General features: G+C 52.2%; 1 protein-coding gene across 6 annotated transcripts; it reads right to left on the bottom strand.

Annotated features, from left to right (window-relative positions):
* Positions 1-256: 256 nt before the first annotated feature.
* On the bottom strand, positions 257-5,512 carry LOC100274181 (uncharacterized). 6 transcript variants are annotated; one of them, XM_008683316.4, is made up of 6 exons: positions 5,165-5,512; positions 1,833-2,506; positions 1,639-1,743; positions 955-1,058; positions 818-880; positions 257-704 (listed from the first exon to the last, which is right to left on the bottom strand). In XM_008683316.4, the coding sequence occupies exons 2-6, from the start codon at positions 2,503-2,505 to the stop codon at positions 699-701; spliced, it is 951 nt and encodes a 316-aa protein (XP_008681538.1). In that variant the 5' UTR covers position 2,506; positions 5,165-5,512; the 3' UTR covers positions 257-698. The 6 variants fall into 6 exon arrangements, with proteins under 6 accessions (XP_008681538.1, XP_008681536.1, XP_035823727.1 ...); XM_008683314.3 differs by having other exon boundaries at positions 257-698; XM_035967834.1 differs by having other exon boundaries at positions 1,833-2,640; positions 5,165-5,379.
* Between the last annotated feature and the right edge of the window lie 21,809 nt (positions 5,513-27,321).

Raw genomic sequence — 27,321 nt, 5'->3', positions numbered from 1 at the left:
GTTTTATATGTTAAGTCATATATTTTAAGATAATGCACTGATTTAAGTCACCATTGGAGATGCTCACGGGCAATCATAAGTTATTGTAACATTTTAGATATCATGGATGTAGTTTTCTTCAACGTAACTAGGAAGTTTGTAAGTTTCGTAAGTAGATGAAACATCAATGACGAAAAAAAAATGATCCGGGCGTTGCGTTAGTCGTAACCAATTTTCTAGATAGGCATAGTTAGGCCTCAAGCAAAACATCTTTGGATGCAAAGAGAAAACAATAACCGGTGAATTACTACTCAAGAATGACGGGGTTATGCAAACGCAGTACAGGAGTGTCAATCAGGGACACATGTTCTAGAGCTTCAAGATAACCCGGAAACAGTCAACGTAAGCCGTACAGGAAATTTTGTAAGTGCAAGAATAAACAAGGCACTGTAGATTGTACAGAGCAAGCTCTCTGCATTTTTCAATGCCGCAGCATCTGCAACTGCAAGCAGAGTTTCTACAGGCCAAGGCCGACTGTCCTGCCATCTCTCCTGCGGAGGCCTGCTATGTAATGTTTCTCCAGGTTGGTGTCGAGCTCCTCCAGTTTCTTGGCTTCTTCCGCCGAGCTCCCGACCTTGTTCTCGACCGTGTTTTCCTGAACTGGGGCACTGCTCTTCACACCCTGCGACATACCATAGCCACCAAGGCATCCTCAGACTCTAAAACTGTGTCAGTGCATTGCAGAGTGGTGAGGTATATGTCTTACTGAAATGGAATATATGAATATATCTGTATGGACTAAAATATTCGAAACTGAACTTGGAAGAGAGGGAATTACCATGAGTTTGTTAAATTTCTCTTGGCGCTCACGGTCAGAAAATAAGTCCCAACGTTTACTTGTCTGTAACATCAGGGTTAACAAACTGAATGAAACGAAAACAAAAAAAAAAGTCATATATTCACTGACACACCTACCTCCTCAGAGGGATTACTCGTTTTGTTACCCCAAAGAAGCTTTTTCTTCTGATCAGTTGATAGGCGCCCAGTTCCAGCACCAAATGCTGCAATGTTCCTATTCACTGCCATAAAACACGAAGGGATGGGCAATGATGAAATCCACAGCTCAAATTGTCAGGAAATATGTTTACTGCTATGGCCATCTCACTGGATGCCAATGTTTATTGTGTTATCAATTATCAGTGGCTCGGTGCAATGCTCAGAACATCAAAACCATCAAATACAATTTCCCTTTACCTTTAAACCATGCAACATTGCTGATAGGTGATTACGCCAATGTAAATACAAGCACCAGAGAAAAAACAAATTAGCTAAGGAAAATATATGTCTTGGAAATATGACAGGAATGGACAAAGAAATTGTTGGGACATGATGGTATTTTTTTAACGTAATGGCAGGAGCTCTGTCTTTCAATTAAGAATAACAGTTGGCCTATTTTATAAGGGGGACTAGGCCTGAAAACCTTACAGAGACACAGATTAAACACAGAAAACCCCACAAAACCAGAACACAATAGCCCTGACAACTAAATCACGGCAACCAAATTACACACAGATGTAACACACAAACCAACGACGCCCACTGCATATCCTCATCGCTGAGCTGATCACAATGAATATTACGGTATGAGAAAATGCATACCTAATTCAGCAGCTTTCATAGCTGCAACTTTAGCTGCATTCACACCGTCTACGGTTTCTGCAGCGTTATCCAAGGCTTCATTTGTGGCTGAGGATAGTTTGACATCTGTGGAATTCCATAAATTAACGCTGCCTGAGACTGAATATAGAAAAGTATGCACAAAAAAGAGTACATGAATAAAATAATCAACTAACCGCCTGGATTATCCACATTTGGCCCAGTAGAGCTGAATAAACTTCTTTTCTTATCCCTAGTTTCCACCAAAGCTTCTTTCTCAATTTCCTTTCCATTTCTCCTCTTCGAGTCCTCCTCCTCTTTGATGGTTTCCTTGTTCTTACGAACAACCCTGTAATGATCTCTATCATCTCCATAACCTTTGTACTCTTGCTTTCTTGCATCCATATGTTTATTGTATTCTCCGCCATCATTCTTTTGATAGCCACGAGGGGACTCCTGCTTTCCTTCATTTATACTCCTCTGATCTCGATTAACAGATTTTTCTCCGTACCTACTGCCAACATCTCGCTGATCACCACGTGATCTACCAGATGTGTTATCATGCTTTGAGCGATCATAATAAGTATCAGCCCTTGATTCCCGGTCTGACCGAGAGGCTCTTGGATGGCTCCTACCATAATCATCACCATACTTATCATGGTACCTCCGATAGTCATCATGCTTCTTGGATTCACGTGATGTTCCAAAGGAATGCTTATCAGAGTGCCTATCGGTTTCATGACCTCTTCTAGCATCACATGTGTCATCTAGATCTCTTGACTTATCCTTCTTTCCAGAAGTCCCATAATCTTTGTCACGGCCTTCCTTGTATTCAACTGGGCTATGACTCCTCCTACGTTTAGAATTCATCCTACACTTAAGAGTGTCGATCAATTGAACAGCAACTTAATAGGACTTTGAAGCGCATAAACCAGTATTAACACCAAACATCATGTTTACTGGCAACACAACCAAAATGCATCACTGATTGTTACATGAAAAGTTCTGCACAGATGAATTGAAGCTGTATTGGAACTTGGAAGAACCAAAGACAAACAATAACACATAGTATTCACAATTAAAGCATATGACTACACGAATCTGAAAGTTGATTTTACTAAAATTGGTTCCGAATGCATAATATATGTATGTCAATAATGTCATGCCATGTCTAATGGACCATATGATCTTAAATAATAATAAGAGAAACCTCGGTTAGATGACTTTTGGTTAACATGGTGGGGGAAAACAAACATTTTTGTAACGAAATGGCACTGATTGAAGAAAATGAACGCTTTTACACACCTCTGGCCCCAAAAATAGAAACAGCCCAGGTCGTACAGCACCATTGTAACCAATTTCTAAGAAATGCTTCAAAATCTGTTTCTAAATTGAATCTGAATCCAGCCAAACTAAATTTCGTTTTTGTGTTCAGGGTGCCATTTGGAAGTTTCCCCTAAATGATAATATCTAAACAAGCAGAAGAGTAGAAGCAGCAGGAAGCAGGGTAGCAACCATGGCACCAGTTGTGCCATTGTGCTCATGGAGTAGATCCTTGTGTTTGTGGAAACTGTACTCACGCTGCATGCCCAGGCAAGAGAGTTTAGGCGTAAGCAATTGAAGGCTTCACACTAATAATCAGCAAGGATCTAGATGGTCTAATCATTTTCATCGCGGATTCATTTACTGCTTCTCTCCAAGGGAGAGATGGGGAGGAGCACATAACTGAATGAGTCAAAACTCAATTACAGATCTAGACATTTAACAGGTGAAGAGAAGAATCACATTCTGTTGGATTAGTATACAGAGTGGAATCATTCATCCTTCATGGCACCCAAACAACCAGACTGTGGAATTAGTTTCCAATTCTTCTCAATTCCTAGGAACCAGTCGGGGCCTTTAGTAGTAAAATCATTTAACCAATCCTCAGAGGCTCAAAACATACTAGTCTGTCAATTAGTGGTATGTAGTTTCCAATAGTTTCAAGGAAGCCTAACATTAGCAATTGACACTTAAGTCCAAGCATCCAAGGAGGAAGAGGTAAAGAGACATAAGTTCATAATGTAGTTCCTCAGCAAGTGTACGTTAGTGAATGAAATGGACATAAATTAGATTGCATTTAACCTGAGTCCTATGGAAGAAATAAATCATAAACATGTAATACTATCAAGGGAATGAAACACGCAAACGCAAATGTCCATTAAGAACCCTTGAGGATATCAAATATAGCATCCCGCATTCCCGTTGGTGTGATATTTTTTGGTCATATCAATAGGGAGCTAACAGGGTGATAGGTTTGTAAATATTTGTTTAGGGGTTTGAAATTTTGTTACTTGGAAAGGAATTTGGTGAAGCAAGCAAATAAAGGGGGAAAACAGCAAGCTGAGTAATATCTAAATATGGAGATTAAGCACCACCATTGTCAAATTGTGAAAAAACAAAACAGTTATTCTAAGGCAATGGACGTGTCAGGATATAGCACAAAATTGTGGTGTATAGTTTCTAGCACAGATATATTGTAGAACATTATGCAAGCTGATATATGATATTTATATTTTTTAGAGCCAATAAATTAAAAAAATGCAGAGGTGCAGGCAAAGAACTATATGGCTACTGCAAGATACCCAAAACGAAATTTCTACGCAGAAATCAGTCAAAAATCACAATTCTCTAATTATATAAGCCTAGCAATTTAAGTCACGCTGTCAGCACTGGTCATGAAGACAACGCTCCTCGCATATCTATGTCATTTGGGATATCTGTTCCTGCATTCGTTCCTGTTGTTTAAGTCACTATTATGCTTATGCCACAACCGTAGTCACGAAGTTCCCAGTCCCAGATCAACCTGGTCAAGGAATGTGGTAAGCTGCTTGCAAAAGGTTTTTACAAGGCGTGAAAGAGAATGTCCCCACATTCCACAATCAGAAAGGATGCTGCTTCAACTCTGTTCCCTGTGATTATGGTTACAACTTGCAGCATCGTGTAAAAGCTTAAGGTGATTTGTAAACAATTGAAGGTTTTCTAATAGGTTTAAAATGCATTAATTAAGCATGTTATTTGAGTTTCTGATAAATAATGACCAATGCATAATTCTTAATTCCCCGATCTGCATTGCAAAACGTGTATTCTTCTATGTGGCATTTAAATCCTTGAGCGCAAACTTCGACAATTAGGGTCTGTCTGGATCATCTAGGGCTAGTTATTAGCTGAGACTAAAAATTAGCCCGAGGGGGTTGGCTAACAACTAGTTGGAGGCTTGGTTCAAAAATTAACCCACCTATTAGCCCCCTGTTCAGATGAGTTAGGGTTAAAAATCAGATATATATCAATTATCCCTATGCATTCAAACAAGACACTAATCAAGCAGCCTGTTTTTCTAATCTCTGCAATAAGGAAGTCAGCTAACAATGATCACCATGAACAGGGGCGGATCCAGCAAAGGTGTGGGTGTGCACATGTATACCTTTTAGGTTAGGGTTTCGGTGCTCGGCTTCGCACAGCATGAAGGGAAGGGAAGGGGCGAGAGTACCTGGTGGGTGCTCGTCGACGGCGAGGAGACCAACGAAAGCCTCAACACCTGGGTTAAGGCGGCGGCGCCGGCAGCGGCCCACCAGTCGTCGGAGAGCGAGAGGGGGCCGAGAGAAACAGACAGAACACGCGCGTAGGAATGCAGCCGACGGAAGGGGGAATCCTGAACGAAAAGAAACGATCTGATAGGCCGCGTCTCCTCTCTGTTTTTTTTCTCGGGCGTCCGATCGTGCCAACGCGCATCGCCCACTGCAGTCGTGACTCGTGAGTCGCGACGATGCGATTCGGCATCCGACGCGGGCGCAGCCCGCCCGAGCCGGCCGACCGACCGATCCGCCCACTCAGCCCCGACCGAACCAATATGGAAAATGATTGAAAACAAATAATAATTTGATGTTGTTTAGACTCAATCAATATAAAAAATGACTAAAAAACAAAAAATATTTTAATATTGTCTAGACTCTAGAATAACTGAAAAACTGTAATATCTGTTAAACACATGGAGAATTACTGAAAATAAAAAAAATAACTTAATGTTTCTCTGAAAAATAACTCCATGTTTCCCTCAAAAACACTAATGGCTGACATAAAAAATTATTTGAGAAAATATGAAAAAATGTCTAAAAACTAAAAATAACTTAATGTTGCCTAGATATTTACTAGAATGACTTAATGTCTCGACTCCATAATGACTTAATGTTACTTGGAATTCTAAAATAACTTAATATTTATGTTACCTAGGCTTTGAATTGATTTAAATGTACCAAGAATGACTTACATGTTGTCTACTCCCTCCGTCCACATAAAAGTGGCGATTTAGTTTTTCTCAGACAGAATAAGATACAAGGGAAAAGACGCATGTGCCCCTAGTTTAAAGCTTGATTACATTCCAGACTTAATTACAACTAGGTCAGTGCCCGTGCGTTGCAACGGGGACATATAATATCTCGATAACTGATATATGCACATATGTGTTATATAGTTATGAGATAGAGATGACATATATGCGAGCTGTCGGGGATGACATCGAAGAGAAACTTGGACCTGTGACGCACGAACACTCACCTAGTGTATTATATAAGATAGGTCAGTGCCCGTGCATTGTATCTGGAACATATAATATCTCGATAACTTATATATACATATGTGTTATACGATTATGAGATGGATGACAACATTCGCGAGCCATCCATAATGATATCAAAGAGAAACCCAGGCCTGCAATGCACAGGCACTCACCTAATAGTGTATCATATAAAATATAAAAACCTAAATGTCAAACAATATTATTTGCTAATCCATCTTACCTATATATTGCTTTGCATCTTTCTTTGATGAGCGATGTAGCTCATATGTTCATATCCAGCTATTATACCAATGCACCATAGTTGTCAACTGAAGGGTGGTCCTTAGAGCCACTATCATATGTTGACCTAGCATTTCTACCATACATTGGTGGTGGTGGTGGCGGTGGTGGTCTGGTGGATTGGAGGATTTATTTGGTTCCGCTTTCTTGATCTCCACCGACAAACAAAACAAATGACCTAAGCCTGGTCAAAGTCCCTTCCATTAATTACTATTAATTTAATCAGTCATGGACCAATAGAAAATTGGTTTGGATTTGTGAGTGCGGTGAGAGGAAAATAACTTATGCATAATTCATAAGCAAGTAGATTTAGAAGTGTAGAAAAATGAGAAGACACTTTGAATGAATTGTACAATAGGAATATAACATGCATATAATCGAATGGCATCAATGAATGAGACAATTCAATGTGAGGCATATAACTTAAGGAAAAAACACTATTCAACTGGTGCAATTCAAAGGTTCTTTGATCAATAGTTGACCTTCGCAATGTTTGTGATAGTAGATTCTTAAAGAATGTCAGCATATCCACTGGATAACAATTGGCATGCCCGCTCATGTGTATTGTAAAGCTTGTCTCTCACATCACCGAGTATAATGCAATATGGCTTACTCGAAGGAACCTTCTTCGAGAACTCTGTTACAGAGGAAACAATGGTTAATAGGAATAGCCAAGTTTAGCAATCTACCATCTAAAAATTCTGAAACAAAAAAAACTAAATGTCAAATAATATTATTTGATAATCCATCTTACCTATAAAGTGCTTTGCATCTTTCTTTAACGAAGCGATGTAACTCATATGTTCGTGCCCAGCTATTATACCAATGCACCATAGTTATCAGCTGAAGGGTGGTCCCTAGAGGCACTACCATATGATGACCTAGCATTTCTACCATACACTGGTGGTGGTGGTGCATTGGAGGATTTATTTGGTGTCGCTTTCTTGATCTCCACCTACAAACAAAGCAAATGACCTAAGCCTGGTCAAAGTCCCTTCTATCAAATAAGCATGATTTCCCATGGAATAGCACAACTGGTGACTTGCAATTGAAGAATGCATTTTCCTTTTGTTGACATTACTTTACATATTTTACCGTAGGTAAAAATGGAGGGGATGACCATTTGTGCCATTTCTATAAGGAACTTTAGACTATCTTCGAATCAATAAGGTCAATCATATTTCCATTTGTAACAAATCATCTACAACTTGCTCAGATTGAAAAACTATAGATCCAAAGTCTCAATAATGTTTGGTCTCATGATCAAACATAATCTAGTGGTCTAGCACAGTCCCATATCTTGCAAAGAATCTATTGAAATCTTCTGATCAAGGTTAACAGATAGAACATTCATCAAGGAAAAATCAATGTAAAACAAAGCTGATCCATCATGTGACATACTGATGTTACCTTCTGTTAGTGTCGAGGGAAGCCCACCAGCAAATATATTTTTAGTCTTGAAATCCTTAGAGGTAGACTACACTGATCCTTTTGGTATGGTTCTCTTATTCTCAACTTGGGAGTAAGCAAAAGGAAGTATTACATAATTTTCAAAGTGCCCCCGGAGAAAACCAGGGATGAGGTCGGATCTAGGTGAACGGTACATCTAGGGGGAGGGAGGGGGAGTGGTGGGGGCGTACATAGGACGGACACGACATCCAACACAGTGGAGTGGGCGTTGGCCGAGCTGATCCAGCATGCGGACGTGCTTAAGAAGGCGTAGCAGGAGCTCGACGCCATCGTCCGTTGCGACCACAACCGCCTGGTCTCCGAGTCGGACATCCCGCGCCTCACGCCTTCGAGCTCATCCCTTTCGACGCCAGCTAGAGGATCTGCGTGCCATCCCCTCCGTCGCGGGCACCACAACAACAACATAGGCGCTAGGGACGGATAGGGTTCCGGTCGGCTCGAACGTTGGGGGTCGGGATGACAGCGCCAGAAGAGGTAGGAGGTGAAGGGGCAGGGCGGAGCGGGTAGGGTTCTGGTCGGCCCGGGGACACATGGGCGGCGACACGGTTGGGGGCGGGCAGTTGGGCAAGAGAGACGATGAGAAGGAGGGCCGGGGAGGGAAGAAGAAGTAGTAGAGACTTCGTCGTCGTTGTGCGGTTTCTTTGGAGTCGTCGTTGTGCGCGTGAAAGCCAAAATGAAGCGTCCCCAATCCTCTGGGACTCAAATGTGATACAATTACTAGTCTCAAGAGGCTAGTAAACACATTTATACATCAGATAGTTCCAGATCTGCTTAAACGAGACAAACCTATAAAGGTGGCGATCAACTTTAAGAGTTGGTCCACAACTCGGGACATATCATCAGAGTGGGGCTGAAGCAGCCCGATATACGCAGCGAAGCAAATCAGCGGTCCAACAACCACAGGCAAGGTTGGGAACAATCGTAACTCTTACCCGATCTCCTTTTTCTGAAAAATAACAAATAAGCAAGGGTGAGTACAAACGTACTCACCAGCCCACCTTCACCTGCGGAATGGGGAAATCAGATATAATGCATGGAATATGTGGAGCTCAGGATATTTTGCAGAAACAACAATATTTCATGCATCCTCTCCCAAAGGAGCAGGAAGTTTTTCAATATTAAAACAAAATCCCCTGGACTAAACCATCCAGGTATCTCAGCAGTTTTGAAAGGGAAATGTGCCCTTGGGCCATTTCTAAGTATTTTGGTGATTAAGTGTCCAACGCAAATGGTTTAAGTGTTAAATTGTGCCAAAGACTCAAGAAGTGAAAATCAAGGTACAAGGTATGATTCTAGACTTAGTACATTGGTTTTTATGTACTAACATATTTGTCTAAGTGCTAGAATCAGAGAAAAGACAAAAGGAAAAAGACTTGGCTGGGGCAGCCAGGACTCTGCGCAGTCTGGGTACACCGGACTGTCCGGTGCGCCAGGCTGGCGTCTGGTCAACTGACTGCTCTCGGGAATTCGTCGGCGGCGTACGGCTAAAATTCACCGGACTGTCCGGTGGTGCACCGGACTGTCCGGTGGTGCACCGGACTGTCCGGTGAGCCAACGGTCGGCCACGCAATCCGCGTGTAACGCGTGGCAGCGCCAACGGTCTGATGGGGGCACCGGACTGTCCGGTGCGCCAACGGCTCCAAATCTTCAACGGTCGGCTGCGCCAATTTAGGAAAGCAATCTGCATCGGACGCTGTACAGTGCCTGTCCGGTGGCACACCGGACTGTCCGGTGTGCCACCCGACATAAGGCAAGAATTGTCTTTCTGGATTGCTCTCAACGGCTCCTAGCTGCCTTGGGGCTATAAAAGGGACCCCTAGGCGCATGGAGGAGAACACCAAGCATACTCTGAACATTCTAAGACTCCCCCACTTCATCTTCGCACACTCGATTGACATTCTTAGTGATTTGAGCTCCGTTCTAGTGGTGAAATTGTTGTGTTTCATTTGAGCTCAAGTCTTGGCTTGTGTGTGTGTGTATTGCTGGGATTTGTGTGTGTTGCTTTTCCCTCCCTTACATACGTGTTTCTTTGTGATCATCATTTGTAAGGGCGAGAGGCTCCAAGTTGTGGAGATTCCTTGCAAACGGGATATAAGAAAGAAAAACATCGTGGTATTCAGGTGGATCTTTGGATCACTTGAAAGGGGTTGAGTGCAACCCTCGTCCATTGGGACGCCACAACGTGGATTAGGCAAGTGTTGTACTTGGCCGAACCACAGGATAAACCATCGTGTCTCTTGTGCTTGTTCTCATTGTGACTATTGTGTTTCACAAGAGTTCGGTCCTTAGCCACTTGATTTCATTGTGCTAACCCTTAATCAAGTTGTGTGGCTTTAAGTTTTAAGTTTTTACAGGATCACCTATTCACCCCCCCCTCAAGGTGCTCTCAATTGGTATCAAAGTCGTTCTCTTCACAAAAGGGACTAATTGCCCGAAGGGATGGATCCTAAGGGAAAGGGGATGGTGATCAACGACAAGGAGAAGGAGTCCTTCATCAATGAGCCAAAAGACGATAAGCCCACTGACTCGGGCTCAAGTCATAAGAAGAAGGATGGGAAGAAGAAGAGGTGCATCAAGAAGATAGTCTACTACGACAGCGATGAGTCCTCTTCTTCCCAAAGAGACGACGACGACGAGAAAAAGAAAACGGTCAACTCAAACTTTTCTTTTGATTATTCTCGTATTCCACAAAATTCTAATGCTCATTTGCTTTCCATTCCTCTTGGTAAACCTCCACACTTTGATGGAGAGGACTATGGATTTTGGAGTCACAAAATGCGTAGCCACTTGTTCTCTCTTCATCCAAGTATATGGGAGATAGTAGAAAATGGAATGCAATTTTATAGTACGGATAATCCCATGTTTATCAATGAACAAATTCACAAAAATGCACAAGCTACCACTGTTCTTTTAGCATCCTTGTGCAGGGAAGAGTATCATAAGGTGGGCGGCTTGGATAATGCCTAGCAAATTTGGGACACCCTCAAGATCTCTCATGAGGGGAACGACGCCACCATGATCACCAAGATGGAGTTGGTGGAAGATGAACTAGGAAGGTTCGCAATGATCAGGGGGAGGAGCCAACCCAAACATACAACAGGCTCAAGACCCTGGTCAACAAAATAAGGAGCTATAGAAGCACGAGATGGACGGACCACGACGTCGTCCGGCTTATGCTAAGGTCCTTCACTGTCCTTGATCCTCATTGTCGACGTTTCGACCCCGGGGGGTCCCTGGATCGACGAGTGAATTGTCGTCGCGTGCCCCAGCCCAGATGGGTCGGCGCGAGACGGAGCGCGAAGGGGGAAAAACCAGAGGGAGACAGGCGTAAAAGGGGAAACCCGCGGCCTTCGTGTTTGTCCCGCGCCCAGGTCGGGTGCGCTTGCAGTAGGGGGTTACAAGCGTCCGCGTGGGAGAGAGCGAGGGGCTTATGCGCGCCGTCCCGTTCCCCCGCGCGGCCAACCTTCCGTACGAGTGCCCTGGCCCTTCCTTTTATAGGCGTAAGGAGAGGGCCCAGGTGTACAATGGGAGGTGTAGCAGTGTGCTAACGTGTCTAGCAGAGAGGAGCTAGCGCCCTAAGTACATGCCGTCGTGGCAGCCGAAGAGGTTTTGGCACCCTGTTCATGAGATGTCGTGGCCGTCGGAGGAGCGCTGGAGCCTGGCGGAAGGACAGCTGTCGGGGCTGTCGAGTCCTTGCTGACGTCTCCTTGCTTCTGTAAGGGGCTGAGAGCCGTCGTCGTCATGGAGCACGCGGGGCGCCATCATTACTTGTTTACCGGGGCGAGCCAGATGGGACGCTGGTCTTGTTCCCCGTAGCCTGAACTAGCTAGGGGCGGGATAATGATGGCTCCCCCTGTGACGTGGTCAGTCCGAGCCCTAGGTCGGGCGAGGCGGAGGCTCCTCCGAGGTCGAGGTCGAGTCTGTCTTCCGTGGTCGAGGTTGAGTCCGAGCCCCGGGTCGGGCGAGGCGGAGTTCGTCGTCTTCCGGGGCCGAGGCCGAGTCCGAGCCCTGGGTCGGGCGAGGCGGAGTTCGTCGTCTTCCGGGGCCGAGCTTGAGTCCGAGCCCTGGGGTCGGGCGAGGCGGAGTTCGTCGTCTTCCGGGGCCGAGCCCGAGTCCGAGCCCTAGGGTCAGGCGAGGTGGAGTTCATCGTCTTCCAGGGCCGAGCCCAAGTCCGAGCCCTGGGGTCGGGCGAGGCGGAGCTTCCTATGGCGCCCGAGGCCGGACTTGGCCGCTGTCAGTCTCACTCTGTCGAGTGGCACAACAGTCGAAGCGACGCGGGCGGCGCTGTCTTCTTGTCAGACTGGTCAGTGGAGCGGTGAAGTGACTGCGGTCACTTCGGCTCAGTCGACTGAAGGGCATGCGTCAGGATAAGGTGTCAGGCCACCTTTGCATTAAATGCTCCTGCGATACGGTCGGTTGGCGTGGCGATCTGGTCAAGGTTGCTTCTCGGCGAAGACTGGGCCTCGAGCGAGCCGAAGGTGTGTCCGTCGCTTGAGGGGGCCCTCGGGCGAGACGTGAATCCTCCGGGGTCGGCTGCCCTTGCCCGAGGCTGGGCTCGGGCTAGGCGAGATCGTGTCCCTTGAGTGGACTGAGCCTTGACTTAATCGCACCCATCAGGCCTTTGCAACTTTGTGCTGATGGGGGTTACCAGCTGAGATTAGGAGTCTTGGGGGTACCCCTAATTATGGTCCTCGACAGTAGCCCCCGAGCCTCGAAGGGAGTGTTAATACTCGCTTGGAGGCTTTTGTCGCACTTTTTTACAAGGGGACCGGCCTTTCTCGTTTGCGTTTCGTTCCGGTGGGTGCGCGCGAGCGCACTCGCCGGGTGTAGCCCCCGAGGCCTCGGAGGAGTAGTTTGACTCCTTTGAGGTCTTAATGCGTTTCGCGATGCTTCGGCCGGTCTGGTTGTTCCCTCATGCGAACTGGCCGTAGCCCGGGTGCATAGTCGAGTCCCAAGTTCTCGGGCTGGTATGTTGACGCTGTCAACGGTTTGGCCGGAGCCGGGTTTGCGAGAGCAGCCCCCGAGCCTCCGCACAGAGCGAGAGGACGTTCAAGGGCAGACTCGACTTTTTACATACGCCCCTGCGTCGCCTTTCCGCAAGGAGGAGGGGGGGAAAGCGCCATGTTGCCCTCGGAGGGCGCCGAACATGGTGTCTCCAGTGAGCTGCTAACGGGTAATCCGAGTGGACGCCCGTGCCCCATTTGTTAGGGGTCGGCTAGTGGCCCGGAGGCGCGCTCCAAAAGTACCTACGGGTGATTTGTCGGACCTGGTCCCCTTTTGACGGGGTCCGAGGGCTCGATGCCGCTCTCTGTTGGGATTCCGTTACAAAATCGTTCCCGTCGGTCTCGGAAATGTCGTAGGGTACCTCGGGAGCGTAGCCCGAGCCTTGGTTATGTATCGAACGTGCCCAGGGTCATCCCTCGCTCTGCGTCTGAGGCGGCTGTCGAACCCTTTGAGGGCCAGCCTACGAACCCCTGATCAGTAGTGGGCGCGGAGCCCGAGTGGCCTGAGGCGGCCGTTGAACCCTTCCGGGGGGCCGGCCTTCGAACCTATGACCAGTAGTGGGCGTGGAGCCCGAGTGCTCTAAGGCGGCCGTTGAACCCTTCCGAGGGGCCAGCCTTCGAACCTCTGATCAGTAGGGGGGCTCGGGGCCCGTTTCCTTCGCGGAGAAGGATCCCTTTCGGGGTATCCCCTTTCCCGGTCCCTGTTGTAAGAGAGAGAAAGAGGAAGAGGAAAAGGATACGAAATCGAATGACGTGGCGCACCTTTTTTGACGCGGTCATTATGGCGGAGGTGAAGCGTCGCCTGCTTCGCCTGCCAAAGGTGGCGCCTGCCCTGCCGCGGAGTTAATGCGACGGGACGAGTGGCTTGCGGGGCGGCCGTTGTGCGTGCGCGAGCCGTTCGAGGAACGGAACACGAGCGCGTCGTCTTCACGCCGTGGGAGAGGGTTCTCTCGTTGTCCCAGGAGGGGACGTGAGCTTGGCTGACGACTTGACCGCTGCTTCCGCCCGCCTGCCACTGCCATTACTGCCGGTCCATTTCTGGCCGTATCGGCCGTCGCACCTTCTCCCGCAGCTGACCGACCCGTGACCGATGTGCCTGGTTGGCACTGTTGGGTCATGTGCAGGGTTGCCTCGAGTCGCGGTACTGGTTCCACAGTCGAGGAGGCACGGTAGTGGCGCGAGTGGCGGTGCAGTTTCTTGTACGCAGTAACCAGCGCGCCGGTTACATGACATGTGGGCCTGGGCCTCCATGCTGGACGCGTAGAAGTCGAAAGGGTGCGCCCCCTTGGTGCGGTTGCATGTCGCCTGCATGGCGGTCCGCCCTTTCACCCGCTGGTCTGGGCGAAAGTGGAGGAATGCTCGTAACCGCTGGGCAGTTGCGCGCACCGCGCGTGGCGGTTTGGCTTCTTCTGCCCTGGGCCAGCTTGCATGACGCGTGGGACCCAGCCCTCGTGCCGTAGGGGGAGGACCTTGGAGCGTGTTGGAGAAGACTCAGCCCGCGATGGCTGAGGACGCAAGTGGGGAGAGTTGCCTTTAAAAGGAGGGTGACCCCCTTGAAAGGCAACAATGTCTTTGCGCTCCCCTCATGCATCGCGTCTTTCCACCTTCCGAGCCCCCGGATGGGGAACACTCGCAGTTCTTCCGCCTTGTCGTCGTTGGAGGAACACAACTTCGCGGAAGTTGGTACCTTTCAGCCATCGTTCGGCTTCAAGGATTTTCATCAGACAGCTCGGCTGCATCCCCTCGTAGGTGGTCACCCAAGACGGTGACCACCAGTTCGATGGTGGGGAGAAGCGAGCCAGGCTACGATCTTGGTCCCGCCCTCAGCTTCAAGGATCTTCATCATCCTTGCTGGGGCGGAGAGCGAGGTGAGCCGGGGCTCTACCTCCCGCACGGGTCAGCTGGCCACCTCTTCTTCCAGCTTCTGGTGGTGGAAACCATCCTCCAGCTCTGTGGAGGAGGCGTCCTCCAGCCATGCCGGGGAAGGCGAACTGTTGCTGCCCAGCTAGGATGCAACATTCCGTCCTCTATCCTCGCTTTCATGGCGAGGACGGGAGCGAGGACCTGCCGGTGCGCTTTGGAGCGGCCCGCGCTCGCTGGTGCGGCGTTGGTGGACAGGCGGACGCCGCCGTCGGTGCTGACGTGGTGGCAGCTGGACAAAGCTTCTCCATCGTCAAGGCCGTCAGCGCCGCCTACGGACCGACCTCCGGCTCTTTGGCTTTAATGTCTGGTTCGCGTCCCTTGAGTGGGGACGCGAACGAGAGCCTTCCGGTGGCTGCGTCCGTCCTGAGACCATGGCTGCTGCTGCAGAGGTCGCTGGCGAGTCGCCCGGAAGCTTGTCGCCCCGCAGGCTCCCCGGTGTGGAGGTTGTTCATACCCGCGGGGATGGAACCAGAGTTCCGTTTGTAATGGCACCTTGAGTGCCGGTGTCTGTTCATTGTGGCTGTCGGGGCCTGAACATGTATGTATTTTCGGCACGGAGCCGTGTTTTTTCCTCATTTAGAGCACTAGGACTCGCCTGTCGGCTAACTGAACCGCTTAACCAAGTGTGAGTTGCCTCGTGCGAAGGTGACGAGTGAGGTATCCGTATCCCGGAGGCGTAGGAGTCCCTCGGCTCGGTCGGCCTTGCCGCCCGAGACCTCTCTTATTTAGTTAAGGGAACCCTCGGCCGCTCTTCGATGAGCCGAAGTCGGAGGCAGCGGTGTTAGCATGGACAGAGGCAAAGTTGGCTCGAAAAGAAGACTTCGTCGGCCGGAGCCTGGTCGGGCCGTCCACTGGCGGGATCGATGCCGAAGTCGAGTTGCCAAGGCCACGAGCCAGGCTGGTGTCCTCAGGGGACAGCTGGCTGAGGCTTCGGGGCGGCCGGCCGAGCCGTCTGCTTGGGCCGGATTCCTGGAGAAGACCCTGGCGGCGATGGCCCAGGCGCGGTGCTGATGTCGTCCTTCGGAGTGGAGATCCTCCGACCGCGTTGTCGTCCGAGGCTCGGTCGGACTTCGCCGAAGGTGTAGTTCACGCCGAGGGTGCTGCTGCTCCCCCTTCGTCAAGGTCCGAGCCTGCAGGATCGGTTTATCTTGTAGTGCGCGTATGTTTTCTGCGGCCGCCGAGGCCCAAACATACTGTCGTCGTGTTGTAAAGCTGCATTTCTTTTCCTTCTGTTTCGAGTATCTGGACTCATTTGTTGGTAACAGAACTGTTTGTCCGAGTGAGAGTTACTTTTCACGAAAGGTGATGAGTGAGGTATCCGTATCCCGGAGGCGTAGGAGTCCCTCAGCTCGGTCGGCCTTGCCGCTTACGTGTTCTCTTACTCATCTGTAGGATTATGCTATCGATATAGTCGAGAAGGCCCGAAAAATCATTTCGGCAGAAGAGTTTTCGAGCGTGAAGACTTGTTCGGTCCGCGGAATCGCTTATCCGAGCGTGAGTTACTTATCGCAGAAGGTGATGAGTGAGGTATCCGTATCCCGGAGGCGTAGGAGTCCCTCGGCTCGGTCAGCCTTGGCTGCTTACGTGTACTCCGTCGTTTTTAGGATCCCACTTTCGAAGTAGTCGAAAAGCACGAAAGACGTTCTAGCAGAAAAGACCTTTTTCGAGGAAAATTTTGATGCAGAGGGGGTTCCCCCCTTCTAGCCCCCGAGGGAGGGTCGGGCTTTGCCGAGGTAAGGCTGACCCTTCCTTGATGGTTAGACTTTGTGTGTGAATGAGGTGTACGAACAACTTGAAAGAATCTTAAGGGTAGAAGCGACGTAGCTGTCGGATGTTCCAAGCGTTGATGTAGACATCGCCTTGACTGTTGGCCAGCTTGTACGTCCCGGGCTTCAGAACCTTGGTGATGACGAACGGCCCTTCCCAGGGAGGCGTGAGCTTGTGCCGCCCTTGGGCGTCTTGTCGCAGCCGAAGCACCAAGTCGCCCACCTGGAGGTCTCGGGACCGAACCCCTCGGGCGTGGTAGCGTCGCAGGGACTGCTGATACCGCGCCGAGTGTAGTAAGGCCATGTTCCGAGCCTCTTCAAGCTGGTCCAGTGAGTCTTCTCGGCCAGCTCGATTGCTTTGGTTGTCGTAGGCCCTCGCCCTTGGGGAACCGTATTCTAAGTCTGTGGGCAAGATGGCCTCGGCCCCATAGACTAGAAAGAACGGTGTGAAGCCCGTGGCTCGACTCGGCGTTGTCCTGAGACTCCAGACCACTGAGGGGAGCTCCTTCATCCATCGCCTGCCGAACTTGTTGAGGTCGTTGTAGATCCGTGGCTTGAGTCCTTGCAGAATCATGCCGTTGGCGCGCTCCACTTGCCCATTCGTCATGGGATGAGCCACGGCGGCCTAGTCCACTCGGATATGATGATCCTCGCAGAAGTCCAGGAACTTTCTGCCGGTGAACTGGGTGTCATTGTCGGTGATGATGGAGTTCGGGACCCCAAAGCGATGGATGATGTTGGTGAAGAATGCCACCGCTTGTTCGGACCTGATGCTGTTTAGGGGTCGGACCTCGATCCACTTGGAGAATTTGTCGATGGCGACCAGCAGGTGCGTGTAGCCCCCGGGTGCCTTCTGCAAGGGACCGACGAGGTCCAAACCCCACACAGCAAATGGCCAGGTGATGGGTATCGTCTGCAGAGCCTGAGCGGGGAAGTGGGTCTGCCTTGCATAGAATTGACACCCTTGGCAGGTGCGGACAATTCTAGTGGCGTCGGCCACCGCGGTCGGCCAGTAGAAACCTTGTCGGAAGGCGTTTCCAACAAGGGCTCGGGGCGCTGCGTGATGACCGCAAGCCCCCGAGTGTATTTCTTGTAAGAGCTCCTGGCCTTCGGCGATGGATATGCATCGCTGGAGGATGCCTGAGGGGCTGTGGTGATAGAGCTCCTTCTCGTCCCCCAGCAAGACGAACGACTTGGCGCGCCGCGCCAATCGCCGAGCTTCGACTCGGTCGAGGGGTAGCTCTCCTCGGTGGAGATACTGCAGGTACGGGGTCTGCCAGTTTCGATTAGGCGTGACCCCGCTCCGCTCTTCCTCGACACGCAGTGCCTCACCCTCGGGGGCTGAGGGTGCCTCGGGCTGAGCCGAGGGTGCCTCGGGCTCGGGCGTGTCGTCGGTCTTGACTGAGGGTTGATGTAGGTCTCGGGAGAAGACGTCCGGGGGAACCGTTGTTCACCCCGAGGCTATCTTAGCCAGCTCATCCGCAGTCTCGTTGTATCGTCGGGCGATGTGGTTGAGCTCGAGCCCATAGAACTTGTCTTCTAGGCACCGAACCTCGTCGCAGTAGGCTTCCATCTTCGGGTCGCGGCAGTGGGAGTTCTTCATGACTTGGTCGATGACAAGTTGCGAGTCGCCGCGAGCGTCGAGGCGTCGGACCCCTAGCTCGATGGCGATGCGCAACCCGTTGACCAGAGCCTCGTACTCGGCCACATTGTTGGACGCCAGAAAATGGAGGCGTAGCACGTAGCGTAGGTGCTTCCCAAGGGGCGAGATGAACAGCAGGCCCGCGCCTGCCCTGTTTTCATCAGCGACCCATCGAAAAACATGGTCCAGAGTTCCGGTTGGATCAGAGCTGCTGGAAGTTGGGTGTCGACCCATTCAGCCACAAAGTCCACCAAGACTTGGGACTTGATGGCCTTCCGAGGTGCAAATGAGATTGTCTCGCCCATGATTTCCACCGCCCACTTTGCAATCCTACCCGAGGCCTCTCGGCACTGGATGATCTCCCCCAGGGGGAAGGATGACACCACAGTCACCGGATGAGACTCGAAGTAGTGTCGCAACTTCCGCCGCGTCAGGATCACCGCGTACAGCAGCTTCTGAATTTGTGGGTGGCGGATCTTGGTCTCGGACAGTACCTCACTGATGAAGTAGACTGGCCTCTGGACGGGCAATGCATGCCCCTCTTCTCGCCTCTCAACCACGATCGCGGCGCTGACCACCTGAGTGGTAGCGGCGACGTAGATCAAGAGGGATTCTCCGGCAGCGGGGGGGGGCACCAAGATGGGTGCGTTCGTGAGGAGCGCCTTCAGGTTCCCGAGGGATTCCTCGGCCTCGGGGGTCCAAGTGAAGCACTCGGCCTTCCTCAAGAGGCGATACAGAGGTAGGCCTCTTTCACCGACGCGCGAGATGAAGTGGCTCAGAGTCGCAAGGCATCCCATGACCCTATGTACGCCTTTCAAGTCCTTGATGGGCCCCATGTTGGTGATGGCCGCGATTTTCTCCGAGTTGGCCTCGATGCCCCGTTCGGAGACGATGAACCCCAAGAGCATGCCTCGGGGGACCCCGAAGACACACTTCTCGGGGTTGAGTCTTACGCCTTTCGCCTTGAGACACTGGAATGTCGCTTCAAGGTCGGAAAGGAGGTCGGAGGCTTTCCTCATCTTGACTACGATGTCATCGACGTAAGCCTCGACCGTTCGACCGATGTGTTGGTCGAACACGTGGTTCATGCACCTTTGGTATGTCGCACCCGCATTCCTCAAACCAAACGGCATAGTAACGTAGCAGTACATGCCGAAAGGTGTGATGAAAGAAGTCGTGAGCTGGTCAGACTCTTTCATCCTGATTTGGTGATACCCTGAGTAGGCATCGAGGAAAGACAGGGTTTCGCACCCAGCAGTGGAATCCACGATTTCATCGATGCGAGGCAGAGGGTAGGGAACTTTTGGACATGCTTTGTTTAGACCAGTGTAGTCTACACACATCCGCCATTTCCCTCCTTTCTTTCTCATAAGCACAGGGTTGGCAAGCCATTCGGGATGGAATACCTCTTTGATGAACCCTGCAGCCATCAGCTTGTGGATCTCCTCGTTGATGGCTCTGCGCTTTTCTTTGTCGAATCCGCGCAGAGGCTGCTTCACGGGTCGGGCTCCGGCTCGGATATCCATCGAGTGCTCGGCGACATCCCTCGGTATGCCGGGCATGTTCGAGGGACTCCACGCGAAAACGTCGGCGTTTGCGCGGAGAAAGTCGACGAGCACTGCTTCCTATTTGGGGTCGAGCTCGGAGCCGATCCGGATCTGCTTGGAGGCGTCGTTGTTGGGGTTGAGAGGGACAGACTTAACCGTCTCTGCTGACTCGAAGTTGCCGGCATGGCGCTTCACGTCTAGCGCCTCCTTGGTGAGGCTCTTCAGGTCGGCGATGAGGGCCTCGGATTCGGCGAGGGCCTCGGCGTACTCCACGCACTCCACGTCACATTCGTATGTGTGTCGATACGTGGGGCCGATGGTGATGACCCCGTTGGGGCCCGACATCTTGAGCTTGAGGTAGGTGTAGTTGGGGACGGCCATGAACTTGGCGTAGCATGGCCTCCCCAGCACTGCGTGGTAGGTTCCTCGGAACCCGACCACCTCGAACGTGAGGGTTTCCCTTCAGAAGTTGGAGGGAGTCCCAAAGCAGACGGGTAGATCGAGTTGTCCGAGGGGCTGGACGCGTTTCCCGGGGATGATCCCGTGAAAAGGCGCCGCGCCTGCCCGGACCGAGGACAGATGGATCCGCAGGAGTCCGAGGGTCTCGGTGTAGATGATGTTGAGGCTGCTGCCTCCGTCCATGAGGACCTTGGTGAGCCTGACGTTGCCAATGACGGGGTTGACAACGAGCGGATATTTCCCCGGGCTCGGCACGCGGTCGGGATGGTCGCCCTGGTCGAAGGTGATGGGCTTGTCGTCTAGGTAGACTGGCGCCGCCACCTTTACCGAGCAGACCTCCCGACGCTCTTGCTCGCGGTGCCGAGCCGAGGCGTTCGCCACTTGCCCACCGTAGATCATGAAGCAGTCGTGGACCTCGGGGAACTCCCCTGCCTTGTGATCTTCCTTCTTATCGTCGTTGTGGGCCCTGCCACCTTCCGCAGGTGGCCCGGCCTTGTGAAAGTGGCGCCGAAGCATGGCGCACTCCTCAAGGGTGTGCTTGACGGGCCCCTAATGATAGGGGCATGGCTCCTTGAGCATCTTGTCGAAGAGATTGGCGCCTCCGGGAGGTTTCCGAGGGTTCTTGACTCAGCGGCGGCGACAAGGTCCGCGTCAGCGGCGGCGTGTTTCGCTTGCGACTTCTTCTTGCCCTTCTTCTTGGTGCCGCGCTGAGTGGACGCCTCGAGGACATCTTCCGGCTGGCGGCCCTGGGGCTGCTTGTCCTTCCGGAAGATGGCCTCAACCGCCTCCTGGCCAGAGGCGAACTTGGTGGCGATGTCCATCAGCTCGCTCGCCCTGGTGGGGGTCTTGCGACCCAGCTTGCTCACCAGGTCGCGGCAGGTGGTGCCGACGAGGAACGCGCCGATGACATCCGAGTCGGTGACGTTGGGCAGCTCGGTGCGCTGCTTCGAGAATCGACGGATGTAGTCCCGGAGAGACTCTCCCGGCTGCTGGTGGCAGCTTCGAAGATCCCAGGAGTTCCTAGGGCGCACGTACGTGCCCTGGAAGTTGCCGGCGAAGGCTTGGACCAGGTCGTCCCAGTTGGAGATCTGCCCCGGAGGCAGATGCTCTAGCCAGGCTCGAGCGGTGTCGGTAGAGATGGCAATGGGTAAATACCCACCGGGTATTACTACACCATACCCATACCCACAATAAAAAAAATAACCCCACCGGGTCACCCATATACACTAGTGGGTATGGATTTACCCCCATACCCATACCCACGTGGGTATGGGTCACCCATCGGGTCACCCGTATCCACAAAAATTAAACATCTATCAAAATATTATATTATACAAATATCAAGTGTATCCATCTAAATACCATTACAAAATTTATAGCATAATTTAACCATCCATTCAACACACATTGGGTGAATTACATGTTACATTACATAGTCATTAAATTGTCGTTAAGCCTTTTATGACATAATGGCCTAAAAGGTTATTAAATAGTAAAAAAGATGGATGACTAAAGTCTAAGTTCATGCTTGGGCTAAGTTTATATTAGGTATTTTATACCCATGGGTTAACGGGTATGGGTGAAGGTGGAACGTTCTAATACCCGTTTACCCATTGGGTGAAGATTTTTGCCCAATAACAGACCCACGGGTAGAATATTTAGCCCACATACATACCCTAATGGAGTAAATACCCATCGGGTATCGGGTCGCGGGTACCCATTGCCATCTCTAGGTGTCGGAGAGGAACGGGGGGAGGTTGCGGATGATGAGGTTGTCATCGTCCGTTCCACCCAGGTGGTAGGCCAGCCGGTAGTCTGCGAGCCACAGTTCCGGCCTTGTCTCCCCCGAGTACTTGGTGATGGTAGTCGGGGTTCGGAACCGGGTCGGGAACGACGCCCGTCGTATGGCTCGGCTGAAGGCCTGCGGACCGGGTGGTTCGAGCGAGGGACTCCGATCCTCCCCGCTGTCGTAGCGTCCCCCACGTCTGGGGTGGTAGCCTCGGCGCACCCTCTCGTCGAGGTGGGTTCGACGGTTGCGGTGATGGTGCTCGTTGCCGAGGCGATCCGGGGCCACAGGCGTTGTGTTGCGCGTGCGCCCGGTGTGGACCGAAGCTTCCCGCATGAATCGGGAAGTCGCGACGCGATGCTCCGAGGGGTAGCCCTGCCTTCGGGAGGCAGAGCTTTCGGCCCGTCGGACCGCGGCATCCTCCAGGAGATTCTTGAGCTCTCCCTGGATACGCCGCCCTTCGGTGGTTGATGGCTCCGGCATCGCGCGGAGAAGTATTGCCGATGCAGCCAGGTTCTGGACGACCCCACTGGAAGCCGGTGGCAGCCTTGCCCTGAGTCCCCTGACATCGTCGGCGATGCGGTGCTGGATGCCCTGGGGTAGATGACGCGCTTCTCTGGCCGGAGCTTGGCCTGCCCATTCCTACCCGATGTCTCGATGGTACGGCTCAAGTGTTCCTGCTCCCTCGTCGAGCCTGGCCTGCATCTCGCGGATTAGCTCGAGTTGTGTGTCCTGACCCCCCGTAGGGACTGGGACCACAGCTAGCTCCCGAAGGATGCCAACGCGAGGCGCAGGCCTAGGGGGATCGCCGTTTTCCGGTATACCAAGATGGTTGCCTTCGCTGGGACCCCCTAGATCGACGTGGAAACATTCACGACTTGGGCTGCAGTCCTCGTCGCTGAGGCTGCGGCTACCGTTGGAATAGTCGGAAAGGCAGTAGTCGCATGCGGTCATGAAGTCCTGCATGGCACCGGGGTTGCCAAGTCTGGAGAAATTCCAACAAAAGTCGGGCCCGTCATCTTCCTTGAAACCCGAGGGCCCTTAGGTCGAGACGGCTGTCAGCCGGTCCCAGGGTGACCGCATAAGGTACCCCGGAGGGTTTGGACACGCCTCTATGAAAGTGTCCACCGAAGCGAAGTCACTTGGTGGGTCGAGGCTGAATCCAAAAGGCACGAGATGGGAATCAGTCGGTACCTCTTGGTCGACGGGCGGTGACGAGATCACGTCAGGGGCAGACTGCACCATCGTCTCAGGTACGAGGGTGACGCCCAGCAAGTCCTTTGCGAGCGTGCTGGCGTCGTCCGTCCGCTTGGAGTTGGCGTGTTGCGGGGAAACAGCGCTCGTCTTCATCTCAGACGCGAGGTTGATGCCCGACGTGTCCCCCGTTGGGGCGCCGGCGCCATTGACTCGCTCGACAGCCGACGAGGTGCCGCCTCCTGCTTGGCCTTGGTTGCCCCGCCTCCTCCTCCGTCGGCGTGGGAGGTGACGGGACAAACCTGAATGTTGTTCTTCCGCCACGTGGGGAAGACGTCGTCGATTCCGCCGCCGGCGGGCGGGTTGTCGGTCGCCATTGTCGCTGTCGCGCGGCGGAGGAAGGAGTATCATGTCGTAGCTACCATCGAGGGACATGAACTCAAGACTCCCGAAACGGAGCACCGTCCCGTGCTGGAAAGGTTGCTGGAGACTACCCATCTGGAGCTTGACGGGAAGCTGTTCGTCAACACGCAGCAGGCCCCTACCTAGCGCGCCAACTGTCGGCGTTTTGACCCCGGGGGGTCCCTGGACCGACGAGTGAATTGTCGCCGCGTGCCCCAGCCCAGATGGGTCGACGCGAGATGGAGCGCGAAGGGGGGAAAACCAGAGGGAGACAGGCGTAATAGGGGAAACCCGCGGCCTTCGTGTTTGTCCCACGCCCAGGTCGGGTGCGCTTGCAGTAGGGGGTTACAAGCGTCCGCGTGGGAGAGAGTGAGGGGCTTATGCGCGTTGTCCCGTTCCCCCGCGCGGCCAACCTTCCGTACGAGTGCCCTGGCCCTTCCTTTTATAGGCGTAAGGAGAGGGCCCAGGTGTACAATGGGAGGTGTAGCAGTGTGCTAACGTGTCTAGCAGAGAGGAGCTAGCGCCCTAAGTACATGCCGTCGTGGTAGCCGGAGAGGTTTTGGCACCCTGTTCATGAGATGTTGTGGCCGTCGGATGAGCGCTGGAGCCTGGCGGAAGGACAGCTGTCGGGGTTGTCGAGTCCTTGCTGACGTCTCCTTGCTTCCGTAAGGGGCTGAGAGCCGCCGTCGTCATGGAGCACGCGGGGCGCCATCATTACTTGTTTACCGGGGCGAGCCAGATGGGACGCCGGTCTTGTTCCCCATAGCCTGAACTAGCTAGGGGCGGGGTAATGATGGCTCCCCCTGTGACGTGGTCGGTCCGAGCCCTGGGTCGGGCGAGGTGGAGGCTCCTCCGAGGTCGAGGTCGAGTCTGTCTTCCGTGGTCGAGGTCGAGTCCGAGCCCCGGGTCGGGCGAGGCGGAGTTCGTCGTCTTCCGGGGCCGAGGCCGAGTCCGAGCCCTGGGTCGGGCGAGGCGGAGTTCGTCGTCTTTCGGGGCCGAGCCCGAGTCCAAGCCCTGGGGTCGGGCGAGGCGGAGTTCGTCGTCTTCCGGGTCCGAGCCCGAGTCCGAGCCCTGGGGTCGGGCGAGGCGGAGCTTCCTATGGCGCCCGAGGCTGGACATGGCCGCTGTCAGCCTCACTCTGTCGAGTGGCACATCAGTCGGAGCGACGCGGGCGACGCTGTCTTCTTGTCAGACTGGTCAGTGGAGCGGCGAAGTGACTGCGGTCACTTCGGCTCAGTCGACTGAAGGGCGTGCGTCAGGATAAGGTGTCAGGCCACCTTTGCATTAAATGCTCCTGCGATACGGTCGGTTGGCATGGCGATCTGGTCAAGGTTGCTTCTCGACGAAGACTGGGCCTCGGGCGAGACGTGAATCCTCCGGGGTCGGCTGCCCTTTCCCGAGGCTGGGCTCGGGCGAGGCGAGATCGTGTCCCTTGAGTGGACCGAGCCTTGACTTAATCGCACCCATCAGGCCTTTGCAGCTTTGTGCTAATGGGGGTTACCAGATGAGATTAGGAGTCTTGGGGGTACCCCTAATTATGGTCCCTGACACTCATCTTGTAAACTCTATTCGTGAAAATCCTAGGTACACCAAGATGACGCCCGAGGAAATACTCGAAAAGTTTGTAAGCGGGCGAATGATGATCAAGGAGGCAAGATATGTTGATGAGGCATTGAATGGCCCAATGCCGATCCACGAGCCTCAAACCGTGAAAGGGAATTAGGCTTATACCTAGTTCCTAAATAATTTTGGTGGTTGAATTGCCCAACACAAATAATTGGACTAACTAGTTTGCCCAAGTGTATAGATTATACAGGTGTAAAAGGTTCACACTCAGCCAATAAAAAGACCAAGTTTTGGATTCAACAAAGGAGCAAGGGGCAACCGAAGGCACCCCTGGTCTGGCGCACCGGACTATCCGGTGTGCCACCGGACATGTCCGGTGCACCAGGGGGACTCAGACTCAAACTCGCCACCTTCGGGAATTTCCAGAGGCACTCGCGCTATAATTCACCGGACTGTCCGGTGTACACCGGACAGTGTCCGGTGCGCCATGGAGAAGCGGCCTCAGGAACTCGCCAGCTTCGGGAAACTCCAACGGCTAGTCCACTATAATTCACCGGACTGTCCGGTGTGCACCGGACTGTCCGGTGCGACTCCGGAGCAACGGCTACCTCCGCGCCAACGGCTCTCTGCGGTGCAATAAATGCGCGCGCAGCGCGCGCAGATGGCAGGCGTGCCCATACTGGCACATCGGACAGCAAACAGTACCTGTCCGGTGTGCACCGGACACCCAGGCGGGCCCACATGTCAGAAGCTCCAACGGTCAGAATCCAACTGCAGTGATGACGTGGCAGGGGGCACCGGACTGTCCGGTGAGCACCGGACTGTCCGGTGCGCCATCGAACAGACAACCCTGCCAACGGTCAAGTTTGGTGGTTGGGGCTATAAATACCCCAACCACCCCACCATTCATGGCATCCAAGTTTTTCCACCTCTCAACTACTACAAGAGCTCTTGCATTCAATTCTAGACACACCAAAAGAGATCAAATCCTCTCCAATTCCACTCAAGCCTTTAGTGACTAGCGAGAGAGATTTGTCGTGTTCTTTTGAGCTCTTGCGCTTGGATCGCTTTCTTTCTTTCTCACTTGTTCTTGTGATCAAAACTCAATTGTAACCAAGGCAAGAGGCACCAATTGTGTGGTGGCCCTTGTGGGGAAGTTTTGTTCCCGTTTGATTGAGAAGAAGAAAAGCTCACTCGGTCCGAGGGACCGTTTGAGAGAGGGAAGGGTTGAAAGAGACCCGGCCTTTGTGGCCTCCTCAACGGGGAGTAGGTTTGCGAGAACCGAACCTCGATAAAACAAATCCGCGTGTCTCACTTGTTTATTCTCTTGCGATTTGTTTTTGCACCCGCTCTCGCGAACTCGATTTTATTTCTAACGCTAACCTGGCTTGTAGTTGTGTCTATATTTGTAAATTTCAGTTTCGCCCTATTCACCCCCCCTCTAGGCGACTTTCAATTGGTATCAGAGCCCGGTGCTTCATTAGAGCCTAATCGCTCGAAGTGATGTCGGGAGATCACGCTAAGAAGGAGATGGAGACCGGCGAAAAACCCACTACAAGCCACGGGAGCACTTCATCGGAAGAGTCCCGCACCAAGAGGAAGGAGAAGAAGAAGAGCTCCTCCAAAGGGAAGGAGAAGAAATCTTCTTCTCACCACAAGGAGAGGAAGGAGAAATCGTCTTCTCACAAGCCACGTCGGAGTGGGGACAAACACAAAAGGATGAGGAAAGTCGTCTATTACGAAACCGACACTTCATCGACATCTACCTCCGGCTCCGACGCGGCATCCGTAAGTTCTAAGCGCCAAGAGCGCAAGAAGTACAGTAAGATCCCCCTACGCTACCCTCGCATTTCCAAACATACACCTTTACTTTCCGTCCCATTAGGCAAACCACCAACTTTTGATGGTGAAGATTACGCTAGGTGGAGCGATTTAATGCGATTTCATCTAACCTCGCTCCACAAAAGTATATGGGATGTTGTTGAGTTTGGTGCGCAGGTACCGTCCGTAGGGGATGAGGGCTATGATGAGGAT

This window comes from Zea mays, chromosome 5, assembly GCF_902167145.1.
Source record: "Zea mays cultivar B73 chromosome 5, Zm-B73-REFERENCE-NAM-5.0, whole genome shotgun sequence".
NCBI classification, from domain to species: Eukaryota; Viridiplantae; Streptophyta; class Magnoliopsida; order Poales; family Poaceae; genus Zea; species Zea mays.
Note: the sequence above shows the minus strand (reverse complement) of the source record. Positions and strands in the feature narration are given on the sequence as shown.

Excerpts from the sequence above, each read along its gene's own strand:
- LOC100274181 (XM_008683314.3), bottom strand. The coding sequence starts at position 2,505 with ATGAATTCTAAACGTAGGAGGAGTCATAGCCCAGTTGAATACAAGGAA. Across the intron at positions 1,744-1,832 it reads AAATGTGGATAATCCAGGCG|ATGTCAAACTATCCTCAGCC; the intron begins GTTAGTTGATTA and ends GGAATTCCACAG. Across the intron at positions 699-817 it reads AGAAATTTAACAAACTCATG|AGTCTGAGGATGCCTTGGTG; the intron begins GTAATTCCCTCT and ends ACACAGTTTTAG.